Genomic DNA, 18315 nt, shown 5'->3' on the forward strand with positions numbered 1-18315 from the left:
AGACAGAGGTTACCATGAGCTGAGATTGTGCCACTGCCCCCCAGCCTGGGCAACAGTGTGAGACTCTGTCTCAAAAAAAAAAATGTTTAGCCAGGTGTGGGGGTGTGCGTTTGTAATCCCAGCTATTCGTGAGACTGAACCCGGGAGGCAGAGGTTGCAGCAAGCCAAGATCGCACCACTGCACTCCAGCCTGGGTGACAGAGCGACACTTCATAGCAAAACAAAACCCTCACAGAAACACCCAGAGTAATGCTTGGCTTATATCTGGGTGCTGTGGCCCAGCCAGGTTGGCATGTGAAATTAACCATCATAATTCCCCACGTGGCCCTCTACCAGGATTGCACATGTGTACCCTCGGTCTGCTTTCACACGGCCTGGAGCTTCATAGCGAGCTTTGGAGGTAGGCAGGAGCCAAACTGTCTGTGGGTACATTGGCTTTGGGGCCTTGGGCATGCTACTTACCCTCTCTGGCCTGTCCCTCCATTTCCTGATCTCTACAATTGGAATAATAACACTACCTGTCACCTAGGCTTGCCATGAGGATGGAATGAGTTAAAGAGTGTGGAGCACCTAGAGCAAGGTTGCTGCAGGGCGAGGGCCAGTAAACGTTAATCATGATTTCTGTGTGTTGTGCTGTGTGCTTCCTGTGAGCAGAAACTGGGGTTCTGGCAGAGTTGAGTCTCTACCTAGGCTTTCTGATAACTGGTACAGCTCTCTATCCCATATTTGGTCATATGTTGCTTAGTGATGGTGATATGTTCTGAGAAATGCATCATTCGGTGATTTTGTTGCTTTGTGAACATCGTAAAGTACTTACACAAGACTAGATGGGATGGCCTTTAATACACTTTGGGTATATGGTATAGCTGTTCTTTTCAGAATGTGAGCCTGAGGGAGGCTTGATTCTAGGCAATTGTAACACAATGGTGAGTATTTACGTATCTAACCATAGAAAAGGTACAGGAAGAATATGGTATTATTAGCATAATGGACTGCTTTTGTATATGTGGTCCATTGTTGACCAAAATGTTGTCATGTGGCACATAACTGTACAATTTTTTTTGTTTTGGAAACGGAGTTTTGCTCTTGTTGCCCAGGCTGGACTGCAGTGGTGTGATCTCAGCTCACTGCAACTTCTATCTCCTGGGTTCAAGCGATTCTCTTGCCTCAGCCTCCCGAGTAGCTGGGATTGCAGGCACCTGCCACCACGCCCAGCTAATTTTTGTATTTTTTAGTAGAGATGGGGTTTTACCATGTTGGTCATCCTGGTCTTGAACTCCTGACCTCAGGTGATCCACCCGCTTCGACCTCCCAAAGTGCTGGGATTACAGGTGTGAGCCACCGCGTCCAGCCAACTGTACTATTTTGTTAGAAGAATCCTCCTTTCTCTTCCTTTCCTGATTAGTACCCAGCATTCTATCTGGTCAGCCCTCTCCCCGCCACTATTAGGAATCCCGACAGGCCCCAGCACTTTGGGAGGCTGAGGTGGGTGGATCACCTGAGATCAGGAGTTCAAGACTACCCTGGCCAACACGGAGAAACTCCATCTCTACTAAAAATACAAAAATTAGTGGGGTGTGGTGGCACGCGCCTATAATCCCAGCTACTCGGGAGGCTGAGGCAGGGGAATCACTTGAACTTGGGAAATGGAGGTTGCAGTGAGCCGAAATCGTGCCATTGTACTCCAGCCTGGTAACAGAGTGAGACTCCATCTCAAAAAAAAAAAAAAAGAAAAGAAAGAAAGAAAAACGAAATCCCCAGGAGCAGCCTGGGTTTCTAGGGCTCTGTCTCCCACATTTGGAGTTTCCCTGGGGGGCAGCACAGCCAGTTAGGGTTAATTGCTGCAGTTTCCCAAGGCCCTTTGGCAGCTTTCCTCTGGATTAGGGACTTGGACATATGTGCTCTTGGTCCCTAGGCAGGGCTAATCCCATGGATGAGGGATGAGAGGTGGAAGTCTGGCCAGATTGCCAGCGAGAAGCCACAGGTGCCTGTAGTCATGGAGTTCGTGGCTGTTCTGTATTTAGACCCACTCTCCTAGCCGTCTTCACTTGTAAGGTGGCAGCCAGATTTGGCTTCCCTTACAGTGTCCCGGTGGGGCCGGGTGTGGGCTGTATCCAGGGCTCAGCATGCCCTGGGCTGGTAGGAGTAGGGAAGTGGTCAGAGCAGAAGCGTGCAGGAGACCCCTCTTACCCAGGGGTCTGACTCTACCTCTGCCTGCAGCTCCATGGGGGACAGATGCCTCCAGCCTCTCATATTCTTTGCTGCCTTCTTTCCAATGCTGATCCAACTTCTCCCCATCCTGCTCTTACTTACTCATGTGCATTTATTGGGCATCTCCTCTGTGCCCGATACTGCACCAGCCCCTGGGGTCCCTGCCCCCTGGAGTGTTCTGGCCCCTTTCTCCCATGCTGGCAGGGTCCAGCTGAGGTCAGCTCACCCTCTCCCAGCCCAGTCTGTATCATGTGCCCGAAGTCACCTGGGAGCTTTGGGTTGTCTGTAGACCTGCTTCTCCTGGTCCTGAGCACTACCTTTGTTTGTTCAGGCGTCTTGTTTGTCTCCCCAGGCTGTCCCCGAGAAGGGTACCAGATGAGTATTCTCGGGATGGGACAGAAGGATCTGGTGGCCGTGAAGCCATGGACAGGAGGACTGGGGGCCAGGGAGTGGGATCACTCCTCCCGGCTTGGCCTCATTTTGCCTTTCCAGCAGCTCTCAATAAAAAATACATTTGTATTAAAAACATAATGAAGAAAAAAAACCCATTTCCCCCTCAACAATGCTGACATCAAAAGAAGATTTTTATCAATTATGAGAGAGAGATTTTGGCCATAAAATTGCAATTTAACTAGTGGGAGATGGATGGCAGGAAGCATTGCTGTCAGCCGGGACGGATGGCCTGCTGTTAGTCTCTGCGGGAGAGGCAAGGCAATGGCCGAGGTGGGCCTGGCTCGTGCTTCCTCCTGATGCCCCATCTGGCCCGGCCTCCTCCCTGAGACCACTGCCCTCCTGCAGGCCTCTTCCCTGTCTGTGCCCTGCTCCCAGCCTGTGTCCTGCACCTCAAATCCTGGTGTCGCTGTGTTCTGTGTCATCCCGGGTGAGTTTTGTGATCTTGTGGAGCCATGGTTTCATCATGTGTAAACAGGGATGATAAGAGAGCCTTCACATGAATAAGGCTGTGGTGAGGATTGAAAGCTGTAACGCAGCCGAAGTGCAGCGCCTGGTGAATGGTGGAGGCCAGTTCACTGTCAGGTGTTCTAGTTACGTGTAGAGTTGTCGTGAAGACAATTTGGCAGTAAGACCAGCACCCTCATCTTGAATCCACCACCTTGCCTAGTGCCTGGCTCTTCCTGGGGTTTAACAAATACTGACTCTGTTTGTTCACCTTCTGTTGCTCCGTGACAACTGCTTCGGACAGAAGTCTTCTGGGAGAATCACTAACTCGCGGGTTGTAAGGGTTTATAAATCATTTAGTGTGACCCCCACGTTTAACAGGTGAGGAAACTGAGGCTCAGAGAGGGGCAGTCACTTGCTTCATGGCACAACTGGTTGATGGTAGAAACAGGACTAGAACCCAGGTCTCCTGATTCCTGATCCAGTGCTCTTTCTCCTGGACTGTTCTGTTTCTGATGGAAGCTTAGTGCCCAGAAGAGAGGGCAGGACCCCATCGAGGAATCGGGCTGGCCTTGCTGCCAGAGCCACCCAACAGGCCTCCGCAGCTTTCATCGTCCTTGGGACCTTGTGGTTTCCTGTGGACTTTGAGGAAGCCATATTTTCGTTAAGTCCGGGATCCTATGGTTCTTCATGCCCTTCTGCCAGCCTTTTGTCTTGCCGGTGGTTTGGGGTGATTATACTAATGCGCTCACCACTTCACTCTTAGTCCACAGGCTGTACGTGGGGTGCTTCCCCTTTGTTGGGATCCAATGTGTAGGGTCATGCCCAAGCCCTCTGATCGGCTGGTGTGTCTGGACCGTTCCATACCCACTTCCCACAGATGAAGGGCCTCAGCCCACAGTGGCCTCATTCACTAACCCCAGGAAGGTTGGGACCCACCACTTGTTGGTTTGGTCACCTAGAGAATACAGATTTGTCGAGCAACTGATATTCTCTTACCCATGTGCCACTGTATGGCAGGAGGGGTGGGGGAGGGTATAGAGAATGTTAAAGCTGTGCGCCTCCCTCCAAAGCTAAACAGGCAGAACTGTGCACAGAGGGAGTAATTAGGGAACAATTAAGTCCTCAGCTGTGGGGCTGATGGATGGGAAGTTCAGAGGAGGGTTCCTGGCGGTGGAGGTTGTGGGCTTTGAACTGGTTCTTGAAGGATGAGTAACATTTAAGGAGGGGAATTCTGAGGACATACAGGGTTGGCAGTTGGTGGTGAGTGATGACCACAGGTAGTTCAATGCTCAGAGAGCAGACGAGCTGGCCTGGAGCGGCAGGGAGCTTTGGTTGGATGGCATATTGGTTTGCTAGGGCTGGCCCCAGACCTGTGGCTTCAACAACAAATGTATTGTCTCATTGTTTTGGAGGCCAGAGGTCTGAGATCAAGGTGCCAGCAGGGTGGGTTCCTTCTGAGGCTGGAAGGGAGGATCTGTTTCAGGCCTTGGCCCTAGCCTCTGGGGGTTTGCTGGCAATCTTGGGTGTTCCTTGGTTTGGAGATGCATCTCCCCGATCTCTGCCTTCATCTTCACATGGTATTCTCTATGTGGGTGTGTGGCTCTGTGTCCAAATTTCCCCTTTTTATAAGGACACAGTCATATTGGATTATGATTGTGCTACTCCAGTGTGACCTCATCTTGAGTAATTATTAATACATCTGCAATGAGCTCATTTCCAAATAAGGTCACAGTCTAGGCTTGGGGTTAGGACTTCAACATATTAATATTTGGGGGACACAGTTCAACCCACAACAGATGGGTGCATTAGGTCTTCTGTGGTTGTAAGGATCTTAACTCCAACTTGAACTAGCCAAGGCAAAAAAGGAGATGTGTTACATTGTAGATAGAGTTGGGCCTTGGGGCGCTCTTCTGGGACTCTTGTATCTCTCCCGGCAGCTTCTCTCTGTGGGTCAGCTTCATTCACAGCTGTTTCCCTCCATGACCAGTTGCCATTGGCAGCTTTTAGCCTCACCTCTTCTCAGCTTCACACCTAAGAGGGCCTGACCCTGCTCCCCAGTTTCAGGATTCCAATTGATGTACCCTAAGTCAGATGTTGTAGTGGGTTACATAGTGTCTGCTCCATCCTGCCCCACTTTTCTTTGAAAATTACCCAGCCTCAGGTATTTATTTTTTTTTTTTTGAGATGGAATTTTGCTCTTGTGCAATGGCGCGATCTCAGCTCACTGCGGTCTCCGTCTCCGGATTTAAGCGAGTCTCTTTCCTCAGCCTCCTGAGTAGCTGGGACTACAGGCGTGTGCCACCACGCCCGGCTAATTTTTGTATTTTTAGTAGAGATGGGGTTTCACCACGTTGGCCAGGCTGGTCTTGATCTCTTGACCTCGTGATCCGCCTGCCTTGGACTCCCAAAGTGCTAGGATTACAGGTGTGAGCCACTGTACCTGGTCCTCAGGTATTTCTTTATAGCAACGTAAGAATGGACCAACACAGATGGGTTAAAGGCAGACAAGATGGTTGATATTAGTGTTGGTGGATACTAACGTATGGTTGTGTTTATTTGGTATTTGTTATGTAGTGCACATTGGCTGGTTGTGTTAAAGACATTGTTTGTAATCTTTTTTTTTTTTGAGTTAGAGTTTTGTTCTTGTTGCCCAGGCTGTAGTGCAATGGCCTGATCTTGGCTCACCACAACCTCCACCTTCCGGGGTTCAAGCGATTCTCCTGCCTCAGCCTCCTGAGTAACTAGGATTAAGGGCATGTGCCACCACACCCAGCTAATTGTGTATTTTTAGTAGAGATGGGATTTCTTCATGTTGGTCAGGCTGGTTTTGAACTCCTGACCTCAGGTGACCTGCCCGCCTGGGCTTCCCAAAGTGCTGGGATTACAGATGTGAGCCACCACACCCAGCTTCTAATCTTTATGATAACTCTGCAAGGCTGGTAGATTATCATTCTGGTTTTCCATCTGAGGAGGCAGAGACCCTGAGAAGGTGAGTAACAGCCATGTTCCCATAGCTAGTAAGAAGCAGAACAAGGATTTGAGCTCTGATGATGAAATCTCCACTCCTCCTGCTATGCAGCTTCTAGCCCTGCAGAAGGGTTGGTTTCTGGGGGACAGGAAAGAGAACCAGAGGCGTTGGTCCTTGATGTGGCAAGTCTTAGCGTATCTTCTTAGGCCCCAGGTCTTAGAAGTGAAGTCAAATCAGCTAATAGTGTGTGTGTGTTCTTGTATGTGCACAAGCCCTCAAGACTTATAAAGAGGCATTTTAGGCAAAGCAAGCTAACGGTGTGGGATGGATGGAAGGTGCCCAAGGAGGGGCTCTGCCAGGAGTCTCTTTCCATCATCCATATCCAGCAAAGGTGAGCTCCCCTATGGAGGCTTTTTAGCTGTCTCCCTAAGCTGAGGCAGGTGCCATTTTTCTCCCCTCAACATCCCCCTGGAGCTCAGAGCGTGAGTGTCCCAGGCTGGGAAGTGAGTCAGGAGGCTGCAGCCTGGGAGACAAATGCCACACTCATGGCCCTTGAAGGACCTGCCCTGGCAGTTGGCCCCATGCCTCTGGGACTTCCAGAGGGGTCGCAGGGTCCTCATCTCCTCCCTGACTGGAACTCATGACCTTCCTTCTCCTCCCCAGGGAGAAGGGGAACGGGTCTCCCCTGCAGGCTGCTCAGGGCTGGGGCTGGTGGCGTGGGCGGGTGGCTGTGATTGCAGTGGTTCTCATGCCTCTCCTGGAGAGCCAGAGGCTTGTCCTTTCTGGTGACGGCCCCAGAAGGGATGGCTTGTTGGAAGAACCTCAGGCCTACCCAGACTTACAGTGAACATACTGGCCAGCATGGCCAAATGAGTGAGGCTTTCCTAAAAACAAACAATAATTTGAGGAAAAGTGATTTTGTGGGATGCTCAGATGCGGCCAGTAGGGAAGTGGGGACATGGTTCAGGAAGGAGGAGGCAGCTGATAACTCTCTGCTCTTAAACCAGTGGCTACTGTGGGCAAAATTAGGTCAGTCCTGTCAGCAGACTGGGAAATGGTGTCAAATACGCACCTTTTACCCATCCCACCCAAGGACCAAGGTAGGATATTCATTCATACACCAACTTACTAACTTTTTTTCTATCTTGATTAAGTTATAACTTTTTTTTTTTTTTTTTTTTTTTTTTTTGAGACAGAATCTCTCTCCGTCACCTAGGCTGGAATACAGTGGTGTGGTCTCTGTTCACTGTAACTTCTGCCTCCCTGGTTCAAGCGATTATCCCGCCTCAGCCTCCCAAGTAGCTGGGATTACAGGCACATGCCACCATGCCCAGCTGATTTTTGTATTTTTTGTAGAGACAGGACTTGCCCATGTTGGCCAGGCTGGTCTCAACCTCCTGGCCTCAGGCGATCTGCCTACCTCCCAAAGTACTGGGATTACAGGTGTGAGCTACCACGTCTGGCCCTGACTTCTTTAACTGACAGCTGCTTCTGGGGGCTGATACTGCCTGAGACTTGGAAGTCCCAGGAAGTCCTAGGCACAGACACAGATCCTAGGGGTCATGCAGGAGCTGGAAGGGGGAGATCGGAGGGGAACAGGTGGGGCACTGGCAGGGCTAGGCCAGCATCATCTCATATAAGCCTCACAACTGCCCTGTGAGGGGAAGTACTGTTTTTATCATTCCTATTTCACAGAGGTGCAAACTGAGGCCAGACATGTTAGGTCTTGTGCCTGAGTCAGTCAGAGAGTGTGAGCAGAGTCAGGGCTGGCTTCGGAACCCAGGCTTCTAATCCTGGTGTTCCATGGCTCTTTGCAAAGGGTCCTGTGCTTTTCACAAAGCTTTCTCATCCTAGCAGCTTATGCCTTCTGTCAGCATTGCCAAGCAGGAGGCAGGGCAGACAGATGAGGAACCCTTGCAGGTCAAGGAACTGAATATTTAGCGTTTCCTTTGTCCTGGACATGAATTAGATGTTTTCAAACACATGGTCTCATCTAGTCCTTAGAACAGCTCAACGAGATTGGCATCCCTTGTCCATTACTTCCAGACATAGAAACTGAGACTCAGAGATGTTAAGTAACTTCCTCAGGGTCACACAGCAGGACCTCAGGAGCCAGGAACTGAGCTTGAGTGTCGCCCAACTCCAGAGACACACACGATTCAGTTACACAGGCTGCTTCTAGGAGGTGAGCGACCCTGGAGACCTGTCTGTGAGGCTGGGCGGGGCCAGCACATTTCCTCTGATCCCACATCTTGCCTTCCGCTCCAGGCTGGACTCTGACCTGTGTTCCTCAAAAGCCAGCCATAAGATGGCCAAGGAGGTTCTTGAAAAATGGGAAAGTGGGGTGTTAGGCTTTTCTGTCTCACCCCTGGGAAAGGTACTGCCCCTCTGTGCTCTCAGGCAGGAGGCTGGTCTTGGGGGAGAGTGGGGCTGCCCTCTTGCAATCCCACCTGCCCCCTTAGAGCTGGATCTTCTCGCTCTGCTGCCCCAAGTTCCCCTCTACCCACTCCTATTTTTTTTTTTTGAGATGGAGTTTTGCTCTACAGTGCTGCGATCTCAGTTTATTGCAACCGCCACCTCCCGGGTTCAAACAGTTCTCCTGCCCCAGCCTCCTGAGTAGCTGGGATTACAGGTGCCTGCCACCATGCTTGGCTAATTTTTGTATTTTTAGTAGAGGCAGGGTTTTATCATGTTGGCCAGGCTGGTCTTGAACTCCTGACCTCAGGTGACCTGCTGGCCTTGACCTCCCAAAGTGCTGGGATTGTAGGTGTGAGCCACTGTGCCTGGCCTCCCCACTGCTTTTAAAAAAGTTTTAATTTTTATTTTAATAGTTTTTAGGGTACAGGTGGTTTTTAGTTACATGGGTAAGTTCTTTAGTGGCGATTCTGAGATTTAGTGCACCTGTCGCCTGAGCAGGGTACCCTGTAACCAATAGGTAGTCTCTTATCCCTCATCTCCTCCCCACCGCTTTCTACCTGCTGCTGCCACTTGGCAGCAGAGGGAGCCGAGCCTTCTATGTCTAGCTGATTTATGTTCACTGTTAAAACAATAATGTTTAATCTGCAAAGGGCTAATCAATTTTTTATGCTGATTATGAATAGGCCAGCTGTGCCTGCTTCTTTATTCATGGAGCTTCAGAAACAAGCCCATTTCCCAGGCCAGCCCTCCTTGGTGATTTATGCCATGGGAGGCCCTGTTTGAGGGGAGCTCATCAGTGGCCTTGCCTGTGCTGCCTTGGAAGGGAAGCCTCAGCAACTGCTGGCATGTACATGAGTGCGTGTGTGTGTGTGTGTGTGTGTGTATGTGTGTGCGCCTACGTGTGTATGTCTCCAACCAGGCAGTGTAGCCTGACCCCAGCTGGAGAACTGGACTTGTGTGTGTACCTGTGTTTGAATGTGTGCACTTGTGTGTGTGTGGAGGTTGACTGGGATGATGCTGGGTGATATGCTTTGGCTGTGTCCCCACCCGAATCTCATCTTGAATTATAGCTCCCCGATCCTGTTCTTGTGATAGTGAGTGAGTTCTCGCGTGATCTGATGGTTTTATAAGGGGCTTCCCCCTTCACTGGGCACTCATTCTTCTCCTTCCTGCCACCATGTGAAGAAGGAAGTGTTTGCTTCCCCTTCTGCCATGGTTGTAAGTTTTCTGAGGCCTCCCCAGCCACGCAGAACTGTAAGTCAATTAAACCTGTTTTCTTTATAAATTTCCCAGCCTTGGGTATGTCTTTATTAGCAGTGTGAGAGCAGACTAATACACTGGGCTACCATTAGGATGGAAGGTAGGAGTTACAGGTTCATGGCATTAGAAAGGCTAACCAGAATTATTACTCTTCTTTTACAAGTGAGGATAAGACCCAAGGTGAGGTGACTTTGCTGAGGTCCCACAGCTGGGTGGCAGCTGAGGTGGGACTGTGGGACTAGACTGCCCCCTCCCCCGTACCCTTACTGAGAGTGCAGAACTCTTTCCACGGTGGTACAAATGGGGCAAGAGGGTTGGAGGAAGGAACTGCACAGGCTGCTTTGCCTGAGTTCTCTTTATTCATCACACCCACCCTGATGCCTCTGAGGAGCTTGCATTTTAGGTACAGAAAGAGTTATAGACTTAACTTTGAAAGAGGTCAGCACAAGAAGAGAGAAAGTTATCCGAGGTTTGGGCTACAGCATTTGGGCATTCTTGGAATCCACAAATAGGGTTGTAGGAGGGGTGGATGGGGCTTTCTGGAGGAGGGGAGAGGTGAGCAGGACTTCAGTGTGGTCCAGAGGAGAATGTACAGAAAGGCATGGAGAAGGCCTTTGGGGCAGGACTGAGGATGTCCTTTATGGTGTCACCTGAGGGTGGGGTCTGAGCCTTGAGGCCAGACAAGGGAGGTCTGTGCCTCCCAGGCTGAGGTGGGACAGGGGCTGGGCCTGGATGGCTTGGATGTCCACAGGCAGGGGCTACTGTGTGTGGACTCTGTGTGGCCCCTCTCCCTGCTGGGACTTCACCAATCATTTTTGCATTCATTGTTTGACTTTGCATGTATTTATTGCACTTCTATGTGCTGGCTCCAGGGGTTATGTGGGTGAAGAAGCTACCATCAGGGGACTCTGATCTATTTATAGGAGAGTAGCAGCTGTAAAATGTGTGAGGAGAAAAATAAAGCTTTAGTAACACCTGTGATAAAGTGCCCTAGACTTTTCCTCATGGCATTTGCGTGACTGCAGTGAGGTTGTGGTATTGAAGCTGAGACCAGAGGATGGTTAAGGGACGGGTGGATGGAACAGGGAGAACAAGAACGCAGAGACCTCAGGGTGGGAAAGAGCTTGGGTCTGTCCAGGGACAGGAGGGGCTTGGTGGCAGTAGGGTAGACTGAGACCCTGAACTGGAGAGCTGAGCTGGGTGTGCTGAGGGGGTCTGAGGCTGGGTTGGGGAACATGAGTGGAACTCACTGGAAGTCCAGTTATGGGGCTGTTATGGTCATCCAGGCAAGAGGGCATGGGGGCTTGGACATAGGCAGGTGGAGAGGAGAGGACTGACATATTTGCAGACAGAAACCACAGGACTCAAGGATAGGTTACATGGAGGGAGTGGAGGAGGGGAAGGTGCCACATTCACCTCCCCAGTGCTGGCATGGACAGTGGGGGGTGTTAGCAGGTCATCCTGCTGGCAGTTGGGGAAGGAATTTTCTACAACACTGGAATTTGCATAATTTCCCCCTCTTTCCTCTGGGTAGGAGGGGATGGGTTGTGGTCAGAACGCTGGCAGGTGGCATTGAGCAATGTGGGTTCAGCATTGAGAGGCTGAACAGCCTATGGCCCCTGGTTTCTAGATATTAAAAAAAAAAAAAAATCCTCAGCATCCGGATCTAATGAGACTCTGGGGTGTGAGTGCATTTCCCTGTCACTGGGTTTGTGGATGGAGAGACTGTTATTTCAACAGCTGGAGCTGCTCCTGCACGTCAGCTGTGAAGTCCTCATGGCGATGAGAGTCTGGGCCAGGCCCCGCTGCTGGGTGTGAACTATGGACTGTTGCCTGCGTGTGAAGTGGCAGAGGAAACTGGGCTCCTCGGGAAGAGAGGAGGATGTCGCTTCAACTGAGCAGAGCTTAGCACGTTGCCCTGGTGCTGGGAAGGAATGACGTCAAGGAGGCAGCCTGGGAGGGAAACAGGGGCTGGTTTCAGGTGTCCTCACCTTGCATGGCAGAACTAGGAAGCTGTGATGTTCCCCTTTCTGGTCTCACATCTTGGGGTTCACACTTGGCCTGTGTTCCCCTCGTCTCATTCCCCAGCTTTCCAGCCCCACCGCTACCCTGGGAAATACAGCAAAAGACTAAAAATGGACTTCCACTCAGCGCATGACACTAGTGCTCCAATCACTGGTCCGTAAAGTTTGTAAAGGGCCTGTATGAGGCTCCTATTGGCTACTGTCACAAATTACCACACATCACGTGGCTTCAGTCAACACACATTTATTGTCTTATCATCCTGCAGGCCAGCAGTCTGAAAATTAAGGTGGTGACTGGACTGTATTCCTTCTAGAGGATCTAGGGGAGATTCCCTTTTCTTGCCTTTTCCGGCTTCTAGAAGCCACCTGCCTCCCTTGGCTGTGGCCCCTTCCTTCATCTTTACAGCCAGCAGTGTAGCATCCTCCAGTTGCTCTCTTCCTTTTCCACCCTGTCACCTCTGCAACTGTCATTACATCTCTTTCTCTAATTCTGGCCCTCCTACCTCCCTCTTGTAAGGATTCTTGGGTTGATACTGGGCCTGGTTCATAATCCGGCTTCATCTTTCTACCTCAGGAGCCTTGCCTTTGGCACACCCACAAAGTATCTTTTGCCACATAAGTTGAACATCTTTGGGGGCCTCATTTTCTGTCTACCACAGGGTCAGGTAATAAATGTTTCGGATGTTGTAGGCCATACCATCTCTCTGTCACAACTGCTTACCTCTGTTGTGGTGGCACAAGCACAGCCATAGTCAACATGTCAGTGAATGGGCATGTGCCCCAGTAAATCACAGCTCTACCACGGCAGAGAGGGTTGGGTTGCTGACCCCAGTGCTGGTGTTCTTAATCACTGCTCTGCTTGCTGGGCTGAGACAGGAGAGTATGTTGATCACCACCCCCCGCAATTCCCCCAAGTGTGGGCTTTGTCTCCCCAGTAGAGCCATGGGGCCTGGGTTTATCTGCCTTTAAAATTCCTGGGCACTGCTAGTATCATATGCCAAGTGAATCCAGAAAGCTTCTTACTGGGTGCAGCCTCCTTACATATACAAAGAACTTTGGGGCTGGGCGCAGTGGCTCACGCCTGTAATCCCAGCACTTTGTGAGGCCAAGGTGGGCAGATCACTGAGGTCAGGAGTTTGAAACCAGCCTGGCCAACGTGGTGAAACCCCATCTCTACTAAAAATACAAAAATTAGCCGGGTGTGGTGGTATACACCTGTAGTTCCAGCTACTTGAGAGGCTGAGGCAAGAGAATTGCTTGACCCTTGGAGGCAGAGGCTGCAGTGAGCCAAGATCATGCCACTGCACTCCATCCTGGGCAACACGGTAAGACTTTGTCTCAAAAACAAAAACACAAAGGGCTTTGGTATGCACTTGTTTGGCTCTGAGGCAAGCAGCATAGCTTGGACTCATTTGCTGTGTGGCATTTTGCTACCTCTTGAGGCCCAGGACATGTGTCCTGATAGCAAATGGAGCTGCTGTAAGCGAAGGGTGCTGTGCTTTGTGGATGTAGGAAGAACTGAGGGTTGTTGGAAAGGCCTTTGGGGTTTTGTGAGGGTGATCCTGTCAGGTTTTACAATTCATGGCCCTCATCAGAAATGAATGTGAGCCTTTGTGGCTAGGTGTTCACCTCAGTGGCAGGATCTGTGGATGGGGATCCCTTCCCATGGGGGAAATGGTGAAAGCAAGTCTGGGAAGGTGCTGGCCTTTGTATATCTGGCTCTCTCCTGTCTCTGTATCTCATTCCTTTTATTCGTGGTTCACATATGCTGTTCCCTTTGCTTGGAAGGCTTTTCCACCTTCTGGGTTCAAATGATTCTCGTGCTTCAGCCTCCCAAATAGCTGGGACTACAGGTGTGTGCCACCATGCCTGGTTAAGTTTTTATTTGTTTTGAAGAGATGGGGTCTCATTATGTTGCGCAGGCTGGTTTTGAAATCCTGGCCTCAAGCTTCCTGTCTTGGCCTTCCAAAGTGCTGGGATTACAGGTGTTGAGATACCGTACCCGGCCAGCTTCTTCCTTTCTTCAGCTGGTTAACTGGCTCCTCAGCCTTCAGACTTCAGCTCTTTATCATCTCCTAAGAGAAGCTCTCTCTGCTCTCCCTGACCAGGTTCAGCCCCTGAGCATAGGTTCTTACGGTGCCAGCTCTCTCTTCATCGCACTTGTCAGAGTTGGCCATTTAAATTTTATTTGTAATTATGTGGGGTTTTGTTTGTTTGTTTTGAGACAGAGTCTCCCTCTGTCGCCCAGGCTGGAGTTCAGTGGTGTAGTCTGACTCACTGCAGTCTCCGCCTCCGGGGTTCAAGTGATTCTTCTGCCTCAGCCTCCTGAGTAGCTGGGACTACAGGTGCGCGCCACCATGCCTGGATGATTTTTGTATTTTTAGTAGGGGTGGGGTTTCACCATATTGGGCAGGCTGATCTCTAACACCTGACCTCGTGATCTGCCTGCCTCGGCCTCCCAAAGTGCTGCGATTACAGATGCAAGCCACCGCACCTGGCCTATGTGATTAGTTTCTATCTTTTTCCCTTGACTTTTAAGTTCCAGCAGCAACTCCAGAGGGTGGTGGCTGTACCCACTTTGGACTCACTCCTCAAATGCCCAGTGACTAGCACAGTGCCCTGCACATATTAGTCACTTAGTAAACATTTGTTGGATAGATAAATGAATGACCTTTAGTGAATATATTCTCTATAAAATGTAGGCAATAATATCTCCTCTAACTCAAGAGAGGCTTGAGAATTACATATGAGCACTTTGAAGGCACCAGACCTTACCCAGATGTAAGGAACTACCCATGGTTGAGCATTCAGTCTGTGCAGGGCAAGGATGTCCTGACATTCCCTAGTATGGACCCAAGCTCAAATTCAAGGAGGAGGTGATGGGTTTTCATGTGGGCAGGCCTGCGGTGGTGGGTGCAGGGCCCGGCTTGCCTGGGTCTGATCTCCTGGTACCACGTCTCTCAGCTGTGATGGGGCACAAGTACTTGGACTCTGACACTCAAGCCTGGCTCGTTTCTTCAGTACCCAGATCACTCAGGGGTTAGCTGCCTGGGCTGGGTCCTGGCCCTGGGGATCTCTGGCTTCATACTGCACTCTGTCCAGAACCCTTGGTCTCTTTCACCTCAGAGATCTCTGTCACAGGCAGGGACATAGATATGTCATCCTGTGAGGCTATAGGAGTTATTAAGATGGGGAACGCTGAAAGATTAGATTTATGATAGCCAACGGTGGATTATGAAGAATAATTTATCAAATGTCAGTGCCCATGGCCTACAATTTACAGAAGGTTTGCTTAAACGGAGGAGATCTGATTGGACTGTCCCCTCCCCCACCACTAATGAATGACAGTTCTAATGGATGGCTTCCCAGGCTGGCCAGCAACACTGGGTGTTTATCTGCTTTTTATTAATCATTATTATCACAACATTTCCATAGAGTCTCTTCATCCACAGCTCTCAAGATACCCAGCACCCAGAAGCCTCCCTCAGCTACCCCAAAGGAACTGTAGCCACTTCTGGGAGGTGTTTCAGATTCCCTAGATCAGCCGGAGGGCCCAAAGTCCCCTCTCCCTGAAGAGGACACTGAAAATCTAACCTCAGCTCCATCCGTTAGGAAATACTTACCGAGCACCATCAGGTGTCACATGCCTTTGATGCAGTGCTGAGCAAAAGCAGAGGTCTATAGTCTAGAAGAAGGAGATTAAGCAAATATAAATTGAGGTAAATGTGTAACCGTGGTGATTACTCTCAAGGAAGGTGCATGAACCCTGAGAATGTGAGCAGGGGAGACTTCTCTGAGGAGGTGACGGTTCAGCTGTGATTGGAAGAGTGAGTGGGGGAAGGGAGCCTGTTGGTCAGAGGAGACAGTATGTGCAAAGGCCCCACGGTGCACGCAGGGAGCATGCCGGCGGCTGAACGAGGTCCTGTGTTTGAAGCAGAGGGAGGAGGGTGGGGCAGGAAAGGTAGGCTAGGTCAGACCCCGTGGGTCGTGTTGAGGATTTTGGCTCTGGGAAGCTGGTGAAGTGACTTATGCGGAGAGAAGTGACATGATCAGCCTATGTTTGGGAAACCCACCCTAGCTGCATGTGGAGGCTGGATTGGAAGAGATAGGGTGGGCTGGTGAGGAGGTCACTGCAGTCTCTGGGGAAATGAGGGTGGCGGCTTACATTCATTGACAGAACCAGACTGAGCGGCCGGAACTGCTGACTCTGTGCCCAGCACTCTTCATTGTAGCACTCTGTCTGCCCTCATAACTGGAGGCATCACATGAGCCACCCACTACTACTGCAGTTATTGGGGGATACTATCAGCTCTGTTCTAGACCCTTTATATATGTGGTTTCATACGACTCTATGAGGTCAATATTAAAATAACCATTTGACAGATAAGGAAACTGAGGTACAGTAGATTTAAGCCAGGGCAGATAGACCTAGAGCTTGCACTGGAATGACCAAGCCTTATAGCCTCTTAGGCTGGACTGTTCTGATGAGCTGTTGGGTGTGTCTCAGAGAGTCGGCACACAGCTGTCCTGGAGTATGGGTGTCCCTGGCTGCTTGCTTCCCTACCTGTCAGCCGCTGGTCACCATCTTGAGGGAGGAAAGAAGCCTGGTCTGGCCTGTGATGCCCTTGGCAGAGCCAGGTGGGCGATGACCTTGTGACAGGAGGCCCTTCAGCAATTGGCAAGCGTTGCGCCAGCCTCAGTGCAGGAACAGTTTTGTAATTTCTGGGGTTGGCCCTTGGCAAGAGGGCCTCAGGTTCTGCTGCTGGCTCCTTCATTTTCTTTTCAGCTTGGCAACAGCAATAGCTAATAGCTCTGCGGAGCCAATAGTTAGGTCTTTTGGAACCCCAGAAAGAACACAAACTCCATGGAAGACAAGGTCGGCGTGTCCTTGAGCTGTTATTGCCATTATTATTTTTATTATAATAAATTGCTCTGAGTGGGAAGCTGGTGGTGAGGGTATTCCCACCTTAGGCAGGGCAGCTGTTGAGTGGGGCGGAGGCCCAGACGAGGAGTGAGGAGGGAGAGAGACCCTTGATGCCTGTTCTCCCCTCTGGCACATCAAAGGTCTCCTTTTCTTACCTTGCCGGACATGTCTTTCAGGATTGGAGGAAGCAGCAATGTGCAGGGTGCATTGTCTCCAGCAGGCCCTGCTGAAATACAAGTGTGTTTTTCTGAGAGGCTGTTGCCTTCGGAGGTCTCCTCATGGCCAGAGACTGTGTTAAGTACACTCTATGTAATTAACATGGTTTCTGTCATATGATGGTCCTGTAGTAAATATTTGTTGACTGATTGGCTTAGGCTAAGGAAATAGCAAATTGGTTTCCTTTCCTATATGAATTCTGGTCAATTTGTAGTGACTGCCTGGAGCACTGTGTTGAGATACCAAGGCATCATCTGGACTCATCAGGAATAGATTAGTGATGTCTGGCATGGGTGTGCTTGGGGCGTATTAGCTATTGCCACATGACAAATCACCCACATCCTACCTCCAAAACTTAGTGACTTAAATCAGTAAACATTTGTTATCTTACAGTTTCTGTGGGTCAGGAATTTGGGAGTGACTTACTGGATTGCTCTGGCTGAGTCTCTTATGAGGTTGCAGTCCTATAGAGGCCTGGCAGGGGCCGGAGGATTGTTTCCAAGACGGCTCACTGTTGTCAGGAGGCCTCGGTTCCTTGCCACATGGACCTCTCTGCAGGCTGCACGAGTGTCACTGTGACATGGCAGCTCCCTTCTCCCAGAGCAAGCAATCCAAGGGCGAGTGAGAGGCTCGTCACAGGGCCTTTAGGACTTAGTCTTGGAAGTCACACACTGTCGCTTCTTCTATGTGTTCTTTGTTGGGAGGGAGTCGTTAATTCCATCCAGCTCACACTCAAGGGAGGGGAACAGGTGCCCCCTCTCACAAAGAGAAGTATTTAAAAATTTGTGGACATGTTTTATTTAGTTAAATTATTATTATTATTATCATTTTTGAGATGGAGTTTTGCTCTTGTTGCCCAGGCTGGAGTGCACGATCTTGGCTCACTGTAACCTCTGCCTCCCAGGTTTAAGCAATTCTCTTGCCTTAGCCTCCTGAGCAGCTAGGATTACAGACCTGTGCCACCACACTCAGCTAATTTTGTATTTTTTAGTATAGACGGGGTTTCTCCATGTTGGTCAGGCTGGGCTTGAACTCCTGGCCTCAGGTGATCTGCCTGCCTTGGCCTCCCAAAGTACTGGGATTACAGGCGTGAGCCACTGCGCCGAGCCAATTAATTAATTTTTTTTCTTGACTGTTATGAACAGATAATTAATTTTTAACATCCAGTTGGTACCAAAAAGGCTTTGTTAACACCCATCAGGGCATGCCATTTCCATGCTTAGGATACTCCAGTGGTTTCTCACCCTTTTTCCCCCTAATAATTAATTGTAGAAACAGGATCTTGCTGTGTTGCCCAGGCTGGTCTTGAACTCCTAGCCTCAAGCAGTCCTCCTGCTTCAGCCTTCCAAAGTGCTGGGATTACAGGCATCAGCCTCCATACCCAGCCATTGTGA

The 18315-nt window shown here is 50.1% G+C and overlaps 1 protein-coding gene across 4 annotated transcripts in view; it reads left to right on the top strand.

Moving 5' to 3' along the window:
- ADCK1 (aarF domain containing kinase 1) overlaps positions 1–18315 on the top strand; it is a 154541-nt gene that overhangs the window by 83937 nt on the left and 52289 nt on the right. Inside the window, exon 1 of one of the 4 annotated variants that reach the window (XM_064375076.1) lies at positions 9692–9751. The exons of the other annotated variants lie outside the window; for them this stretch is intronic. Within the exon in view, the coding sequence (XP_064231146.1) occupies positions 9710–9751 (42 nt within the window). The 5' untranslated portion in view covers positions 9692–9709. Of the gene's footprint in view, positions 1–9691; positions 9752–18315 lie in introns of those variants that run through there. 4 annotated transcript variants of the gene reach the window in all.

This window comes from Aotus nancymaae, unplaced genomic scaffold (genome assembly GCF_030222135.1).
Source record: "Aotus nancymaae isolate 86718 unplaced genomic scaffold, 86718_ANA_hifiasm-v0.15.2.pri h1tg000011l, whole genome shotgun sequence".
NCBI classification, from domain to species: Eukaryota; Metazoa; Chordata; class Mammalia; order Primates; family Aotidae; genus Aotus; species Aotus nancymaae.